Consider the following 15,271-nt stretch of genomic DNA (forward strand, 5'->3'; position numbering starts at 1 on the left):
CCAACCCACCTCACAGGGTTGTTGTTGTGAGGATAAAATGGAGAGGAGGAGGATAATGTAAGCCGCCTTGGGTTCCTTGCAAGAGGAAAAAAGGCGGGGTATAAATGCAATGAATGAATGAATTAATGAGTATCTGATTTATTGGGATTGTCAGAAGAGAATATCATTGGGAAAAATACTAGGCAGTTTGAGGACTAGCCTTTAAATGGCTAATCTGATGAAATATATTCTCAAGACATCCCTCTTGTGGACAAACAGCAGATTACGAAACAATTACCAGCTGCCAATCCTTAACAAGTCCTCAAAGTCATGAAATTTACATTCAAATTATGAAAATAAGGAAGTTGTACAAAATGACTGTAACAAAATATGGATGATTCTCAATAGCATACTGCAACAATGCCGCCAGAAGTGAGATAATATAGCAAGTACCTATTAGACCTATCTCCACTGTGATGGTTGACTTTCATTAAAGTAACAAACATGTCCAAATAAGATACCACCCATAACAGCAGTCCATTTACCCTTCCACAACAGATAACCAAAAGGGAAAAGAGATGCAACTTAAAACCTTTTCCATACAACACAAGTTGGCAGAATTTAGCATTATTAGGGCTAAATTCTGGTGACATTTTTTATATGAGGGTTTGATTTTATTTATGTTAAGACCCATGGCCAAGATAAAAATGATTGAATGATTGACTTCATAATTGACTGGTTGATTAAATGCTGATAAAATTTAGTTTTGGCCTTGGATGAAACAATGATAATAAAATCTAGAACCATTAGCACAAGGTGGTAATCTCACATGTCCCATGTGACCCTCATTGTGATGGCTGATTGAATTTAAGACTTAAACAACTGCAGTGACTTCCACCTATGCAATCTGTGAGTCCCACCAGAATCCTAAATACTTCGCAAATAGTTTTATGCTGAACGTACAATTTCCCTCTCAAAGATGCTTGAGAGCATTAGTGACTCTCACAATATCACGCACAGGATGAATTTATGTGTGTCACATGGTCATGAAGGACCAAGTATATCTATGGTGTATCTGTAGTGTATCTGTTTCACAACCTATGTTGTCAAGGTGGGAATCATGAAATATTTGCATATCAGAAAGCACCCAACCCTGAGATGGATGGACAGGCATTGAGCACTAGAAATTGCTTAACAACTTACTATCAGGAAAAGCCAGGAACTGCACATTATCCCACTGCCCATGTGAAAGGAAGATGCCCCATCCTCACAGGGACTAAAACATCTGTTGCTACCTGGCCCTAGTCACGAAATAGCACACATTATTGTGAGGCAGAGTATTCTTCCTTATGGTCTCCTCTTCAAAGAGCAGCAGTTGAAATAACCACACTGCTAGCAGCAGCAACATTTAAGGCCAGGAACAGGCCATTTTTGATCAATGTCCTCCCAGAGCCTTCATCAGTCACCACTGCCTTTTAAAAGATTCTTATTATATATTATGCATTCATTCTCTCTTATAGTCAACCACCTTGGAGGCCTGTTGTCAGACAGAAATACGTATTTTAAATAACAACCACCACCACCACAATAACGTTTGCATTATCTTAATTGGACACCTTAGGTCTGTAATAGGTGGAGTGGTGTCTATATGGCTATGTGAGTGTCTTGCTTTTGCAGGACAAATGTCAGTGTGAAAATGTATGCATATTACTGGGATTCCTACTGAATAGGTAGCTCTGGCTGTGCAAGTGCTTTGCTTTTTAACTAAAGAATTCATGATACCAGGGAGGAGAAAGGGAGGCCCTCTGTTGCTTTGGTCAACAGAATGAGAATCTGTTGATAGGAGCAGTTCCTGATGGGTAGGTGCAGATTTGCATTTGTATGGTAGGTTGTCACACATCTTTGTCAATGTCAGGTTGGCAGAAATTCAGCAAGTGAAGCTGCCTTGTTAATTTCTTCCTGTCCTACAACTGTAAAAAGCATAGAAAAGGTTGTTGTGAACTTATTGTTCTGTTACTTTGTCCACTGTAGTATGAGTGCCTCACTTCACAAAAGGGCAGCCATTTCTTAGGTAGGGCTCCCAAAGGGTAAGTATGTCATGGAGGTGGGATTGCTTGCCCCTGTACCTTTGCTGTGGGCTGAATGAGTATTATTCATCATTTATTTGGATTTTGTTAAAAGCCTGTTCAAATTCAACCCCAGAGGCTCTGAGCTGTTTAGAATCCATTTAAACAAGAAAGAGTTTTGTGGCACCTTAAAGGCTACTAGAGTTGTTACATAAGGTGTCACAACAACTCTCCTTGTTTTTGGTGCAGCAGACACCAGATTAACATCCCCCTCCAGAACAAGTATAAACACAAGTGTAGCTCATTCACACTTGAGTCAGAGAAAAATGGGTTCAAATCCCTGTACATAAAGCTCAGTGAGTGACCTTGGGCCAGCCACTCTCTCTCACCCTAACCTACTTCACAAGAGTGTTGTGAGAATAAGGGGGCCGGAGAAGACTCTCACGGGTCCCCTGGACTGCAAGGAGGTCAAATCAGTCCATCCTAAAGGAAATCAACCCTGAGTGCTCATTGGAAGGACAGATGCTGAAGCTGAAGCTCCAATATTTTGGCCACCTAATGCGAAGAGAAAACTCTCTGGAAAAGACCCTGATGCTGGGAAAGACTGAAGGCAAAAGGAGAAGGGGACGGCAGAGGATGAGATGGCTAGAAAGCATCACCGATGCAATGAATATGGACGTGAGCACGCTCCGGGAGAGAGCGGAGGACAGGAAGGCCTGGCGTGCTGTGGTCCATGGGGTGACGAAGAGTCGGACACGACTGAACAACAACAATGCATGCAGCCTTGAGCTCCTTGTATCGAAATGTATTTCTAAATACTGAAAATTATCCTTGAATTTGGAAGTGTATGAAATTTATTTTTAAACACGGAAATGTACGTTTCCATACATTTTTCCATACAGTACTGTATGGGCGTTTATTTTTAAACACAGAAATGCATGTTTCCATACAGAAATGTATGGCCTTAAAAAAAAAAAAAAGAAAAGTATGGAAATGCATGTTTCCTTATAGAAACGTGTGGCCATTTATTTTTTAAGTACGGAAGTGTGTGTTTCCGGAGAGAAATGTGTGGAAATCTATTTCCATCGAAGACGCGTCGTCGCCACACACAGAGCCGCGCCACAGGCACCCTGCCTTCCGGGCGCCGCGGGGGAGGGCTGCGGCGTCGCGCGCGCACTGACAGGTCTGCACATGTCCCTGGTCCGTCTCAGCTCCCCTGCGCTCCCTTCGCATCGGGGCGCGGCGGGAGGCGCGGGAGGGGCACCTGTCAGAGCCACTGAGGCGAAACGGGGAGCTCGGGCCGGGCGTAAAAGCGAGGCTGCGAGGAAGAGGCCGCCCTCCCCCGCCGCTGGGCCGTGTGGAAAACAGGGGCGAATGGGGGCGGGGCGGAGGAGGAAGGCTCTTCTGTTCGCTCAACGCAACCACCTTTTGCACCAGTCCCGAAAAAATGACTCCGACGGAGGCGGGGCCAGAAGGGTGGGGCTGATAGGACGGCCGCGCATCGCGACTGGGCCCCTCTTCCAATCCAAGCCGTGGGCACGCCCCTCGGCCCCGCCTCCCAGAAGCCGGAGGCCGCCGTGACCAATCGGAAAGCCGCCTGTGGGCGGGGCGGGTGGCTCGCCGTGAGGCTCCCCGGGGGCCAATCGCGCGGGGAGGTGTGAGCGGCGGCCGCCCGGTTGCCGGGGCCGCAGCCAATGAGGAGGCTGTCGGTGGGCGGGGCCGGGCGGCGGGCGGCTCAGGGGTTCCGTGTGGAAAGGCGTGTGAGGGGGCTCGGGTGCAAAGTTTAGTTTCAAACCGTCTGCAAAGAGCGGCGGTGCGGGTGCCGCTGCGTGGAGCGCGCTCGAGACAGAGGGCAGGCGGCGGCGCGGCTCGAGCGCAGGGAAGCGGGCCGGGCAGGGCAGGGGAGAGGAGAGCCGAGCCGAGCCGAGCCGGCAGACCGCGCGGGGCTCTCGGCGGCCGCTGCCGCGTCCGCGCCGCCTCCCGCCCCTCGCCCCTCGCCGAGCGCGTCGCCGCGGCCGGGGCGGCGAAGAGGCCGCCCGCTGCCCGTGCTCGCCCAGGATGGGCGCGGAGGGCCCCCCGGGCGAGCGCCCGGCCCCGGCGCGGCGGCGGCGCGGCTGCCGGCGGGCGCGCCTGCTGTGCATGCTGGCGCTGACCTTCCTGTTCTTCGTGGTGGAGGTGGCGGTGAGCCGGGTGACGGCCTCGCTGGCCATGCTCTCGGACTCCTTCCACATGCTCTCGGACGTGATGGCGCTGGTGGTGGCGCTGGTGGCCGTGCGCTTCGCCCAGCGCACCCGCGCCACCAAGAAGAACACGTTCGGCTGGGTGCGGGCCGAGGTGATGGGCGCGCTGGTCAACGCCGTCTTCCTCACCGCGCTGTGCTTCACCATCCTGCTGGAGGCCATCGAGCGCTTCACGGAGCCGCACGAGATCCAGCAGCCCTGGGTGGTCATCGGCGTCGGCGCCGCCGGGCTGCTCGTCAACGTCCTGGGGCTGTGCCTCTTCCACCAGCACGGCGGCGGCGGCGGCGGCCACGGCCACTCGCACGGCGGCGGCGGCGGCAGCCACCGGGGTCGCGGCGGCTCCCGGGGCAAGGCGCTGGAGCGGCCTCCGGGCGACCTGCAGAAAGAAGAGGAGACCAACACCCTGGTGGACAATTTCAGCAGCTCCAACGGAGTCAGCATGGAGAAGCTAGGTGAGGAAGGGGCTTGCTCGGGGAGCGGGGCAGGGAAGGAAGAGGCGTCCCCTCCCTCAGCCGTTGCTGATCGTTCCTTCTTTCTAAAGCTAGAGGTGCCGGGGCCCAAACGAGCATCAGAATCGCAGCCTGGGTTTAGGTTAATCTGAAAGTGCTCCTCTCCAAGGCCAAGTGACCGAGGTGGGGGGGCTTCATTGTCAATACTGACAGTTGAGAGAATCGTTGGCATTTATTTAACCTCCCCTAGGGATCATCTCAGCCCAGATGTGTTGGGAAAGTGTTTCCCGGGTAAAAACCTTTAGTTGGCCCACAATTGTGTAAGAGAATACTATATAGCAAACACCACTCATCCTGTGTTAATGGTTCTCTCTTTTTGCTGAGCAGCAGGGCAGATTTTTTTCTGCAGAAGTCTGTCCTTGACCCTAGATAGTGCCATGCTGCCCTTAAGTCTCTCTCTCTCTCTCTCTCTCTCTCCTGGCACCACTGTGGCCACTGTTGCCTCGTCATGTATGTCCTAGCACAGCCTTTCCCAGCCTGGTGCCCTCCAGATGTGTTGCACTACAATTGCCATCATCCCCAGCCAGCAGGGGGAAGGCTGTCCTAGCGCACAATTTGAGAATCTGCCTGATGCCTTTCTGGGAGATCACATTAATGGGCGGAGTAGCAATGTGTTACTTGTTTCATAGTGGATTTTGTAGATCTCTTGACTTACACCACTTCTTAATTGGGCTGTGGAAGAGAGAAGGCTGCTTGTAGTGCCTTGGTTATTATACTCTGTTCTGAAGGGCTTTCAGTGGCCAGATAAGTGACAGAGGTAACTTTCCCTATAATGCATGGCCACAAGAACTTGTATGTTCTAGGGTCACACTTTCGGTTAAAGTGGGGCAACAGACATGCCTGATGTACCTTGCTAGTGCTTTGTGTTAGCTGGCTGTATACCTTACAACATGCACCACACTCCCCTGCAGTGTGCTAAGGTTCAGTGGTGGACATGTAGGGGTTTCTCAGCAGGCATCTTGGGAAGGAGTGTCTGAAGGCAGGAAGTTTGAAAAACACTGGTGGAGCCTCTTCCTCGCATTTTCTGAAAGCTTTAGGCCACCAGCAAAGATTGTCAAAAGTTATTGGTGGCTCTCTTGTCAGAAGTCTGAGGTACCCTACAAAATAGGTTAAATGTGTTTTTAGTGCCTACAAAGGAGCCTTCCATGTTGCTCACATAGGTGCTGCAGGTTCTTAGCTGCTTTCTGTATGATTTCCTTGTTGAACAGAATGAACTCGCTGACACTCTTGCTCTACACTCAAAATCTTTGCATGATATTACTTATAAATGCTTGAAGCATTTCCTCTGGTAGTAGAACTTTTAAAGGACCCAAATTGTAACAGGAAGTACACTATCCAAAGATGACAGCTGTCAGGAAGTTAGATCTGGGATGTGGTAGGGCAATTTTCTTCTCTTTCTGAACATACACGGAATGTTATGTCATTCTCTCTAATTACGTGGATTACAGCTCTTTTACAGACTTGAAATATTGGGAAACCGTAAATGCAGCCTAACATTAAGCACCTACCAAGCTTAAGGCAGTTTTCAGCAATTATATCAAAACAAAAGCTGTGTCCTGTAAATGGTTACATTGGGTTGTATCCATGTTAGGCTAACTTATGTCCCATTCATTTCAGTGGATCTACTCTAAGTAGAACATTGGATGCAACCCATTGTTCCTGCCATGTCACCTGCATTACTTCATTCTGCCTCAATATCCTTATTTAACTCTATGATCATTAGAGCTTTTAAATCAATAATTGTCTGGGTTTTTTTTAAAGTAAAGGTCAGAAGTATTTGGACAGCTATCTCTTAATTTCATGCTACTGGAATACATAATTGGTCCTTCATGGACTAGCAACACCTCAGATAAAAGAACACCTTATTCTATAGTGTAGAAATGAATTCGATTTATGGAATATTCTATAATATAGTTTGAATTTGTGCCAGTGAACTCAATTTATTTTACATTTTAATGGAGAGACAGAGTTCTGGGTCGATAGTCAGGCATATTATGACATCTGTAGAACCTGGCCACCAGCTAGTTGTATGGCAAAGTTCCTTGGTACAAAGAAGAGGACCAGCTCTCCTCCCTGCTACCCTAAAGAGGACTAGCCAGCAGGTCCTGTTGCCGTAGCCACTAGCCTAATCATACCTTTTGGCCTCTGTGTTGGCTTTTGTTGTCCCTCAAGGGCTGTGTTTTGCTTTGGAAGATCCATTTGCTGATCCACGTAATAGTAGCTATGCAGCTATATTCTCTGCACAAATCTATGTGTGTCTGGGTGTAACTATAACTTGTGCTGTTTCCTCAGACTCTTTATTAGCTTGAATTTGCAGCCCTGGCCAGACATGACCCAACCAAAATATACTGAGGTTATTCTAAGCCCAATCTGTGTATAGTAAGGATTTTGGCAATCTAAGCTTAGGAAAAACCCCATTACTAAACATTTTGTTGGATGTTTTTGTACACAAAAATAGCATACCAAATCTTGAAGATGCTTGTCAAGTTGTTTTTATTTATGAATTAACCTTGCTGACTTTAAGTTGAGTCTTGCGGAGTGTAAGTTGGGCATAAGCTTGAGGCCTGGAACTTTTAGATGTAAGTGTTGTATCACAGTGCTTGCTTATCTTAAGTATACAGCTGTGAACAGTGCTTGACCTGCTTTTTTTTCTTCAAGTGCTTGCTTTTTCAGCACCCACAAACTTAACTTATGATCTCTACTTTGAGGATGCCACCAATGGGGCTTGTAAAATTCATTATATAGGTGGGGTTTAATTTGGTGAAACAAGTGTGGGAGTTGTGATGGTTCAAGTTCTACCGGTTATATTGGTGAAATCACTGGGCAAGTAGCATTTGCTCACAGTGGATACCTACACATAAATATCCCTAAAACCTTTTGGCAGTTCACAGAAGATGTTTCTTTTGATATAATGGCATTTTGTATTAGCAGTTAGCACAAGCTATACTAGCTTTCCAGTATGAGAACGATTGCTTTTGTCAAAATGTTATATTGCTGTTTCTTAAAACTCTTCTTAATATTGGGCCATACATGATTGGGTTGGATCCAAAATTTTCCTTCTGTGGGTGGAAGGACTCCTTCTATCCACAGAAGTCTTCTGATCCAGTGGAGGAATCTCACAGGTAGAATGGGGAGGAGGAGGAGGTAATTTTTGTTAACCCCCCTTGCAGTCCCATGTGCCTCGCAAACATCTTAGGGGAGGTTGTGCTTGGATCTGCAGCAGAGGGGGAAACTGGTGAAAATTGTCTTCACCTTCTTTCTGCTGGCAGGAGCATCCTGAGCTCAGGGGATGCTACCTCTATGGGAAACAAACACTGGATCCTATCCAGTATCTGGATCAAAATTCAGGGCACTCTTAATTTAGATTTGTAAGGGTGATTAGTGTGTTTATTTTTAATAAAATGCAAAGATGGAATAACAGTTCCAACTTGAAGCAATGCTAGCATAACATAGGGTGCAGTCATTGCATTTGACTTCATACATCCTTGACAAATGTGTACGTCCTTTTTGATAGATACCCCCACTGCTTCCCTACCATGTCAGTGTCGTCATGCAGCCATATATAAACTGCTTTGTATGTCTTTTCCGTGATTGTTCTTTCCAGTGACATATTTTGGTTTCTGTGTCTTGTGCAGAGTGAAACTTCCCTGGAAATTTTATTTTTTGAAAATATAAAATGTCTCAGTTCTTCCCAGACCTGTGGCGTATGACTGCACACTCTTTTTCTCCTCCCTCTCTTTTCTCTACCTTATATCACCTAATTTAATAAAATATAGGAGACTTACTGTAGCATTCTGGCCAAGAGACTAGCTATGAACTAAGAAGTCTCCACTCAAATCTCATCCATGCCATGAACAAGCCCCCTCCCAGCAATACTGGTATGATAGCAACCCAGTTTTACAGAGTTATTTGTAATGAATACTGAATTCATGTGAAGTCATTTGAACACCTGAGCATTGGTCTTGAGCTAGTAAATCAGGACCCATAGGTGGGTCGTGTGCCCAGCCTAAGGTGGGTCTTAGCAGCAGCAATACCACCATGGTCGGGTGTTTATCCTCTTTTGCTGAGGAAGTTTTTAAAGAAGGTGAGGAGAAAGGTGGATATGTGGTAAAAATATTAAAATTGGGTCTCCAACTGCAGGTTGCTGTTGAAGCTGGTTCTGGAGTCTGAAAAGGCAGAAAACATTTGCTCTAAAGCCTTTGAGAAACCACTGACTTGGATGCTTTAAGAAGTCTGTGATGCAGAGTAATTAGTGCATATACTAATCATTCAAGAATCCTACAGAGGGGATTGCTCTCCCTAACTGTTGTCCTTCAATCATTGCATTGTCCAATATTGCTAGCAGTCTACTAACCCACCCACAATTTTTTGTATAACACTGTTGGTCTTGTCTTTGCAGGTGATGTGGTGAAAGAGAGCCAAATGGAACTACAGCCAAATGGGAATATTAGTAATCACTCCTCTCTTGACATGGAAGTTGATGAAGACACGAGCGCTCAACTCAACATGCGTGGAGTATTTCTTCATGTCCTTGGAGATGCCTTGGGTTCAGTTATTGTCGTGGTTAATGCCTTGGTATTTTACTCTTATTGGACTCCATGCCCTAAGGATGGCCCTTGCATTAACCCATGTATCGATGACCATTGTGCAGAAAACATTACTCAGATTTCTGGCAGAATGAATGCCACTGAATTTGAGAAAATTCCTGTAGCTGGTCCCTGCTGGGTTCTGTATTTAGATCCTGCCCTGTGCCTGATAATGGTTTGCATTCTGCTCTACACAACTTACCCACTGCTTAAAGAATCTGCTCTAATCCTTTTGCAAACTGTTCCCAAGCAAATTGATATTCGCTCTTTAAATGAGAAACTCCGTAAACTGGAAGAAGTTGAAGCTGTCCATGAACTGCATGTTTGGCAGCTGGCGGGAAGCAGAATCATTGGCACAGCTCATATAAAATGTAAGGACCCAGAATCATACATGAAAGTGGCTAAGGATATTAAAGAGATCTTTCACGATGAAGGGATACATGCGACAACCATTCAGCCAGAGTTCACAGTTAGGGGCTACGATGTAGGCTCTGATGAAGGTGTAAGCAAATGTGAACTTCCCTGCAGAACCCAGTGTGCTCTCAAGCAGTGTTGTGGGGCCGTAGAAAAGACTATTGCAAAGAAGACAGACAAGTCCCCTTCCATTAGTATTTCTTGTTCTGAAATAGTCATTGACTCTCCACATCACAAAACCAGGAGGACTAAATCAGAGTGTATACCTGCTATAAAGCTAGAGGCTGAACCTGACCCTAACAAACAATTTGAATCGTCTTTGTAATTCCCGAAGTTGTGCTGAGTGGAGTCTGGAGTCAACCACAGGTTGACTGTGAGAAGAAAAGACTAGTGTTCAAGAGACAAATTGCAAAATAATGTAATTGTCGAAGTCCCTGTTCTTGTCACAACACTTAAATCTAGACTGCCTGTTTGAAAGAATATCATAGCGCCGTCCTGACACAACGTATGTTTGTGTTAACTTTTAGTTGAATAGCACAGAAAGGTTCAACCAATGCTGCAACAACTCCGCAGAACCAGTTTCAACATTTCTGCTGAGATGTATTTTTGTTTAGTTTAAAATTAAAATGACATTTTTCCAATAAACCTTCCACCCTGCCCCCCACCAGCCCCCTAAGCAAAGTTAGCTTGTGTTAGGCTTCTTATTGGGATTGCTCTTTCTGCTTATTGATTTTGTGTCTTTGTGCGTGTATGTGTGTGTCTCAGTATTTTACAAACCATAAGGAGAGGAAACCAAAGTGGACAGAACTCTTTGTAAAAAAGAAAAAAAGAAAGAAAAGGTAGACTACTTGGGGAATTTTAGACTTCCTTATTAAATTAAAAAGTGAATGCTATCTCAAGTAGGTATACTAAATAGCCTTAGTAGTAGCATCTTAAAACATATCCAGTACTTGTTGACAAAAATCTTTTTGCATCGGGCCTGTGACATAATGAAAACTGGCTGTTTTGCAAATACAAATTGTAAAAAATTTAATGCCTATCCCCTGGACTCTAAGATTAATGTTTCAGACAGAAACTGGACATACTCTTCTAGGGACTTATCAGTTAGGTTTCCCCCCGTTCCATATTGTCTCGTTCTCTTAAACCTTATTGTTTTATGTATTTTAGAATTCAATAGAACTCAAACTCAAATAGAGGTATGCTGGGACTAGAGAGCCAGAGCTGGCCTCTGTCTTAGCAGTGTCTTCTGTGGCTTACTGAAAAGGAATGCTTGCTACTGGCTGGATTTGAGTTTTAAAGAAGAATGCCTGAGAATGAAACTTGGCAGATTCCTTAAATGTTAATATATTTCTTCCCTTTCCAAGTATTTATGTCTCATTCTGAGCCATTTTGCCCACTAGGTAAAGCAAAGTGTAATTGGAACATTTCACTTGTAACAAAACACAGGCAGCTGGCTTGGAAGCAACAGTTTCAGTGCCCTGAGTTGATTCAGACATCACAATAAACTATTTATTGGGATGGGAATGAGCTGCAGCAAACTTTGGGCTCACATGCCCTCTCCAGCATAGCCACAAGGCAGAGATTAGAGGCTTTCACTTCTGTTTTTTTTTTTCCTCTTTAAATAACCACAGTTCAGCATTACATCTGAATCCTAAAGTGTGGTTATTCTTAACTATGGCTAGTTTCAAAGAAATCATAGATAAGATTAACCTTAGTTTGTTGGGTTTAGATTAAACATGTTGTGGTTAATCAAAAAAGGAACTGGAAGCCTCTGATCCCCTCATGCCCACACTGGAGGAGGAGAAGGGAGCAAGTGAGACCAAGGGGTTACTTCAGCCCATTCCCTTTATAGACCATGGTTTATTGTGATGCTCAACTTGACCCACAGTCAGTTCTTCTTACCTGCAACAGCTTTTGTGTAATGAAGGCATATGGTGGAGAAGAATACTAGCCCAGTTCAATCTTGTCTCTTGTAGTAGGCTTTGAAGACCTAATGATGCAAACTGTTTAGTAAATAAAGTAGAAGAGGAAGTGGCTTCTCAATGCTGTCAGTTACTTGCTGTATAAATGCATAGATTGCACTCAAGCCTCTTGCCCAAACCTCTTAAAATCAAGCTGCTTAGTCCCATTGAAGTTAAAGGGATCAATGTAGTGCCGAATGCAAGGATGCTAGCTGAAGTATTTCTGGATCACACAGCTGGCCTTTGTCTTCACCTCACTTTTCCAGTCTATTAAAACTTGGGCTAATTCCTAACTTTCAGAGGTGGCATTAATGCTAATTCATTTGAAAGCTTTACAGATCCCCTTATTTGAAGGCTTTACAGGATTGCAAAATTTCTGTATAGCTTAATTATTCCAACAGTGGTTCTGTGTACAATCACTGTAGTAGCAGGTACTACAAGAACGGAATATCTTCTGGGACCTCATGCATTTATCTGCTACTGTACTTCTACTGGTTATCTTGCACTGTTTGAATGCTGTCTTTTTAAAATGATGAGAGCCTTGGTTGATGGGAATTTAGGTTTGTTCCCTCCCTCCCTCTCACACATACATACATATATACACATACGCACACACTTCACTAATTTGCACTGCTTTTTATTAGCATGGAATTACAAAGGAAAAAAGAGCAAGCAGTGGTTTCCATCCCCCCACCCCACTGCTCAGTAGTATTGTAGTCAAACCTTATTTTTGCACAACCTAACTATTCCATAGTTAACACACTACAAAGTGTGAAAGCTGTACTTGTAAAATGATCAAGTACATTTAGCAATGCCTTCTGTATTCCTTTTGTTATAAATGCCAGCTATTAGTTAATACTCCCAATTTGTCTCTCACGCATTACTGCAAGCATGCAGTAACGGTGCTGTACAATTCTCATGTAGCTGTTTTTTAATTGTAAAATACAGAAGTTTTGAAAGTCAACTGCTTTTCCATTGTGTGCATATCTAGTCTGGCATAGCTGTTTCACAGGAAATGTGCAGGCATGTATCAAAGGACAGGCTAAAAAACGCTTCAATAATATAAATTATAGGCTTCCTAACTTTTTAGTGCTATAAATATGAGCTACTCCCTTTATTAAAAAAAAGCCTGTGTCCTGTCTCCCACATGGTACACATTCTAGATTAAGGCAGTCTCGCTTTTTAGCCTCATCTTGGTTCTAATGGGCCCATTTCTTCTATCTGAGTTATTGGGTGTGTGTATACTTTGGAATATGGTAATTTTTTTAACCTTCTGCATCTCTCTTGAGTACAAATTTCTACTCATTTTGAGTGGTAAGGGTGCAGTCTTGATTTTTTTATTATGAAAAGCTTGCTTTTATGGCAGAATGGGTTAAATCCAACATTACATGAGTGGACATCTGCTCATGCAGTGGGAATTTCCCTTTTCCTCCCCCCTGGAAGCCTCCCAAATCTCGAAGGTCCCCCCAAGCCTCTGGAGTAGATTTGGGAGGGTATCTGTGGGGTTGAAGGGGAGAGGAAATTCAATCTGCCAGTGGTGTCTGTTCAGCTGGCCGAAGGGCATCATTGGATATGACCCAATATGTTAATTTCTGCTTTTGCAAGTAAGTTTTCAAAAATGTCAGTTAGGTAATTTCTTATGTATGTTTGGAACAAAACTGAACACCTTGAATACCTCCAACTACAGGAAGCATTTTTTAAAATTTTGGGTACTTGATTACACGAGTATTGAAGCCAGTTTTGCAGACTCTTGGATAAGGTTATATTTTCTCCTCAATGGCAGTGGTGTTGAGGGGTGTTTCAGTTAGAACAGAAGTAATGAACACAACTGCACTCAGTACATGCTTTTGTGGTGAACTCCTATAATGGGCATGAGATGGCTATGCAAGTTTATTTCACCGCAATTTCCTGGCAAAAACTGCATTATGGTTTTCCATGAGACTGCAGTAAGCACATCACAAAATAAACATGTATGGTGATCTCGCACGTTACAAGTTGCATTGCAAAGAGGCACAGTTACACAATGTTACTGATTGGTAACAAGTGAAGTTACTCCATGAGATGTTAAATGACTGGATGCTTAAGGACTGACTGCTTGTGGCATTACTGTTTGTAGAACTATTCCGAATTCAGATAAATACCTTTACAAAGCAAAACTGAGTGTTTAGAAGTGTCGCCTAAAGTTCTGGAGAATGTTTAAAAACCACTTGGAGTTCTAGATGCAAGTAGCACTCAAGATGCCTTTTGTTAAGTTCCGCTTTCCTCTTTCCCTCTCCCAGCCTGTTAGCATCGGTAGCTCTTGCTGAATGCAAACAATGCTGCAGCTCTGAGCCTCTTTAAGATCAAGCCATCAGTGAGAGCATAGGCACTGACTCCATTGAGTTAATGGGAAACTTTGTTTTGAATAGAATGCACTTTCTGACTTCTCTCATTGATGTGTGTAGGGGTGGGGTGGGGGGAGCTATTTTAACACTGCATCCCCTGCTTTTTGATTTAAGTTTTTTGTGTGAAAGGAGTATTACATATTTAAGGGTATTAAAGTACAATATTTAAACATGCTGCTTTAATTTCACAACAGCATCAATGTAGCCTTCTTGGACTCTGGCTTATGTTTACAGAACATTGTTTGAATATTACAATAAATTTTCTGTTTTGGTTCTATCTTGCACCATCTTTTCACCTTTTGGTGGTCTGAAAGGTACTAACGCTTCATGTGCCTGAAATAAGAACATATTTGAATTTTTTTTTTTTTGGAAGCCAAATGCAGCCTTATAACAGGAGATTTCATCTGTGTGATCTTGGGCTTGTGTCATTAAATTGCCTGCGTGAAGAATGCCTCCACGTCTTACAAATGTGTGTGTGTGCCTGATTCTCTCCCCTCCCCCAGTCCTACTTGCTGTATGTGTTTATTTAAGTGTTCTTGAGCTTAGTCTCCAAACCCATACGCTCTGTGGTAGCTAGAGAGACACCTCCTCTTGCATTATACGGGTTGTGTTTGAAAACAATATTTGGGAGGCATAATCAGCATGTGTGTATCTGGTTACATCATACCAATGACAACGGGCTTCTGTCAAACCAGTGATGCTACTGCGTTTCTTTGCATATAAACTAAAGACTGAGAAGGAAATAAATGTTGCTATATAAACCTTGAAACTTTGCAGGTCGCTTTGTTTCTCCCCTCTTCCCCTTGGCTTACTGAAATGGCTTGAGAGGCACTGGAAGAGTTTAGATGATTGGATGTTTGGATAAATGCAATTGGTTCATGTGGGAGATCTTGCAGGGTTAGTCTGATTCAGTAAGTGTTCTTAGATAGCTTTTGCTAACCAGGCTTCTATTTATTACCAGATCTGAAGCCCCAATCCAGCAGGAGAGTATATCTTTGTAGAAGCGGCTTCTGTGCACATATCCTTAGGGGAGGACAAAGAACTACATGCACTTCATGGCTGATCCACCTGCTAGAGCTGGGCACGTGCAGCTCCAGTCAGAAAATCATGGCGCTAGACTGAGTCATCTTCC

General features: G+C 44.4%; 1 protein-coding gene across 1 annotated transcript; it reads left to right on the top strand.

Moving 5' to 3' along the window:
- The first annotated feature begins 3,824 nt into the window (after positions 1–3,824).
- Positions 3,825–14,899, top strand: SLC30A1 (solute carrier family 30 member 1). The gene is made up of 2 exons (XM_084828869.1): positions 3,825–4,737; positions 9,194–14,899. Exons 1-2 carry the CDS (start codon positions 4,104–4,106, stop codon positions 10,117–10,119), a joined length of 1,560 nt encoding a protein of 519 aa, XP_084684995.1. The 5' UTR covers positions 3,825–4,103; the 3' UTR covers positions 10,120–14,899.
- Positions 14,900–15,271: the final 372 nt, after the last annotated feature.

The sequence above is a fragment of the Heloderma suspectum genome, chromosome 1, assembly GCF_057233095.1.
Source record: "Heloderma suspectum isolate Gila_16-S chromosome 1, 16-S_ref, whole genome shotgun sequence".
Taxonomy (NCBI): Eukaryota; Metazoa; Chordata; class Lepidosauria; order Squamata; family Helodermatidae; genus Heloderma; species Heloderma suspectum.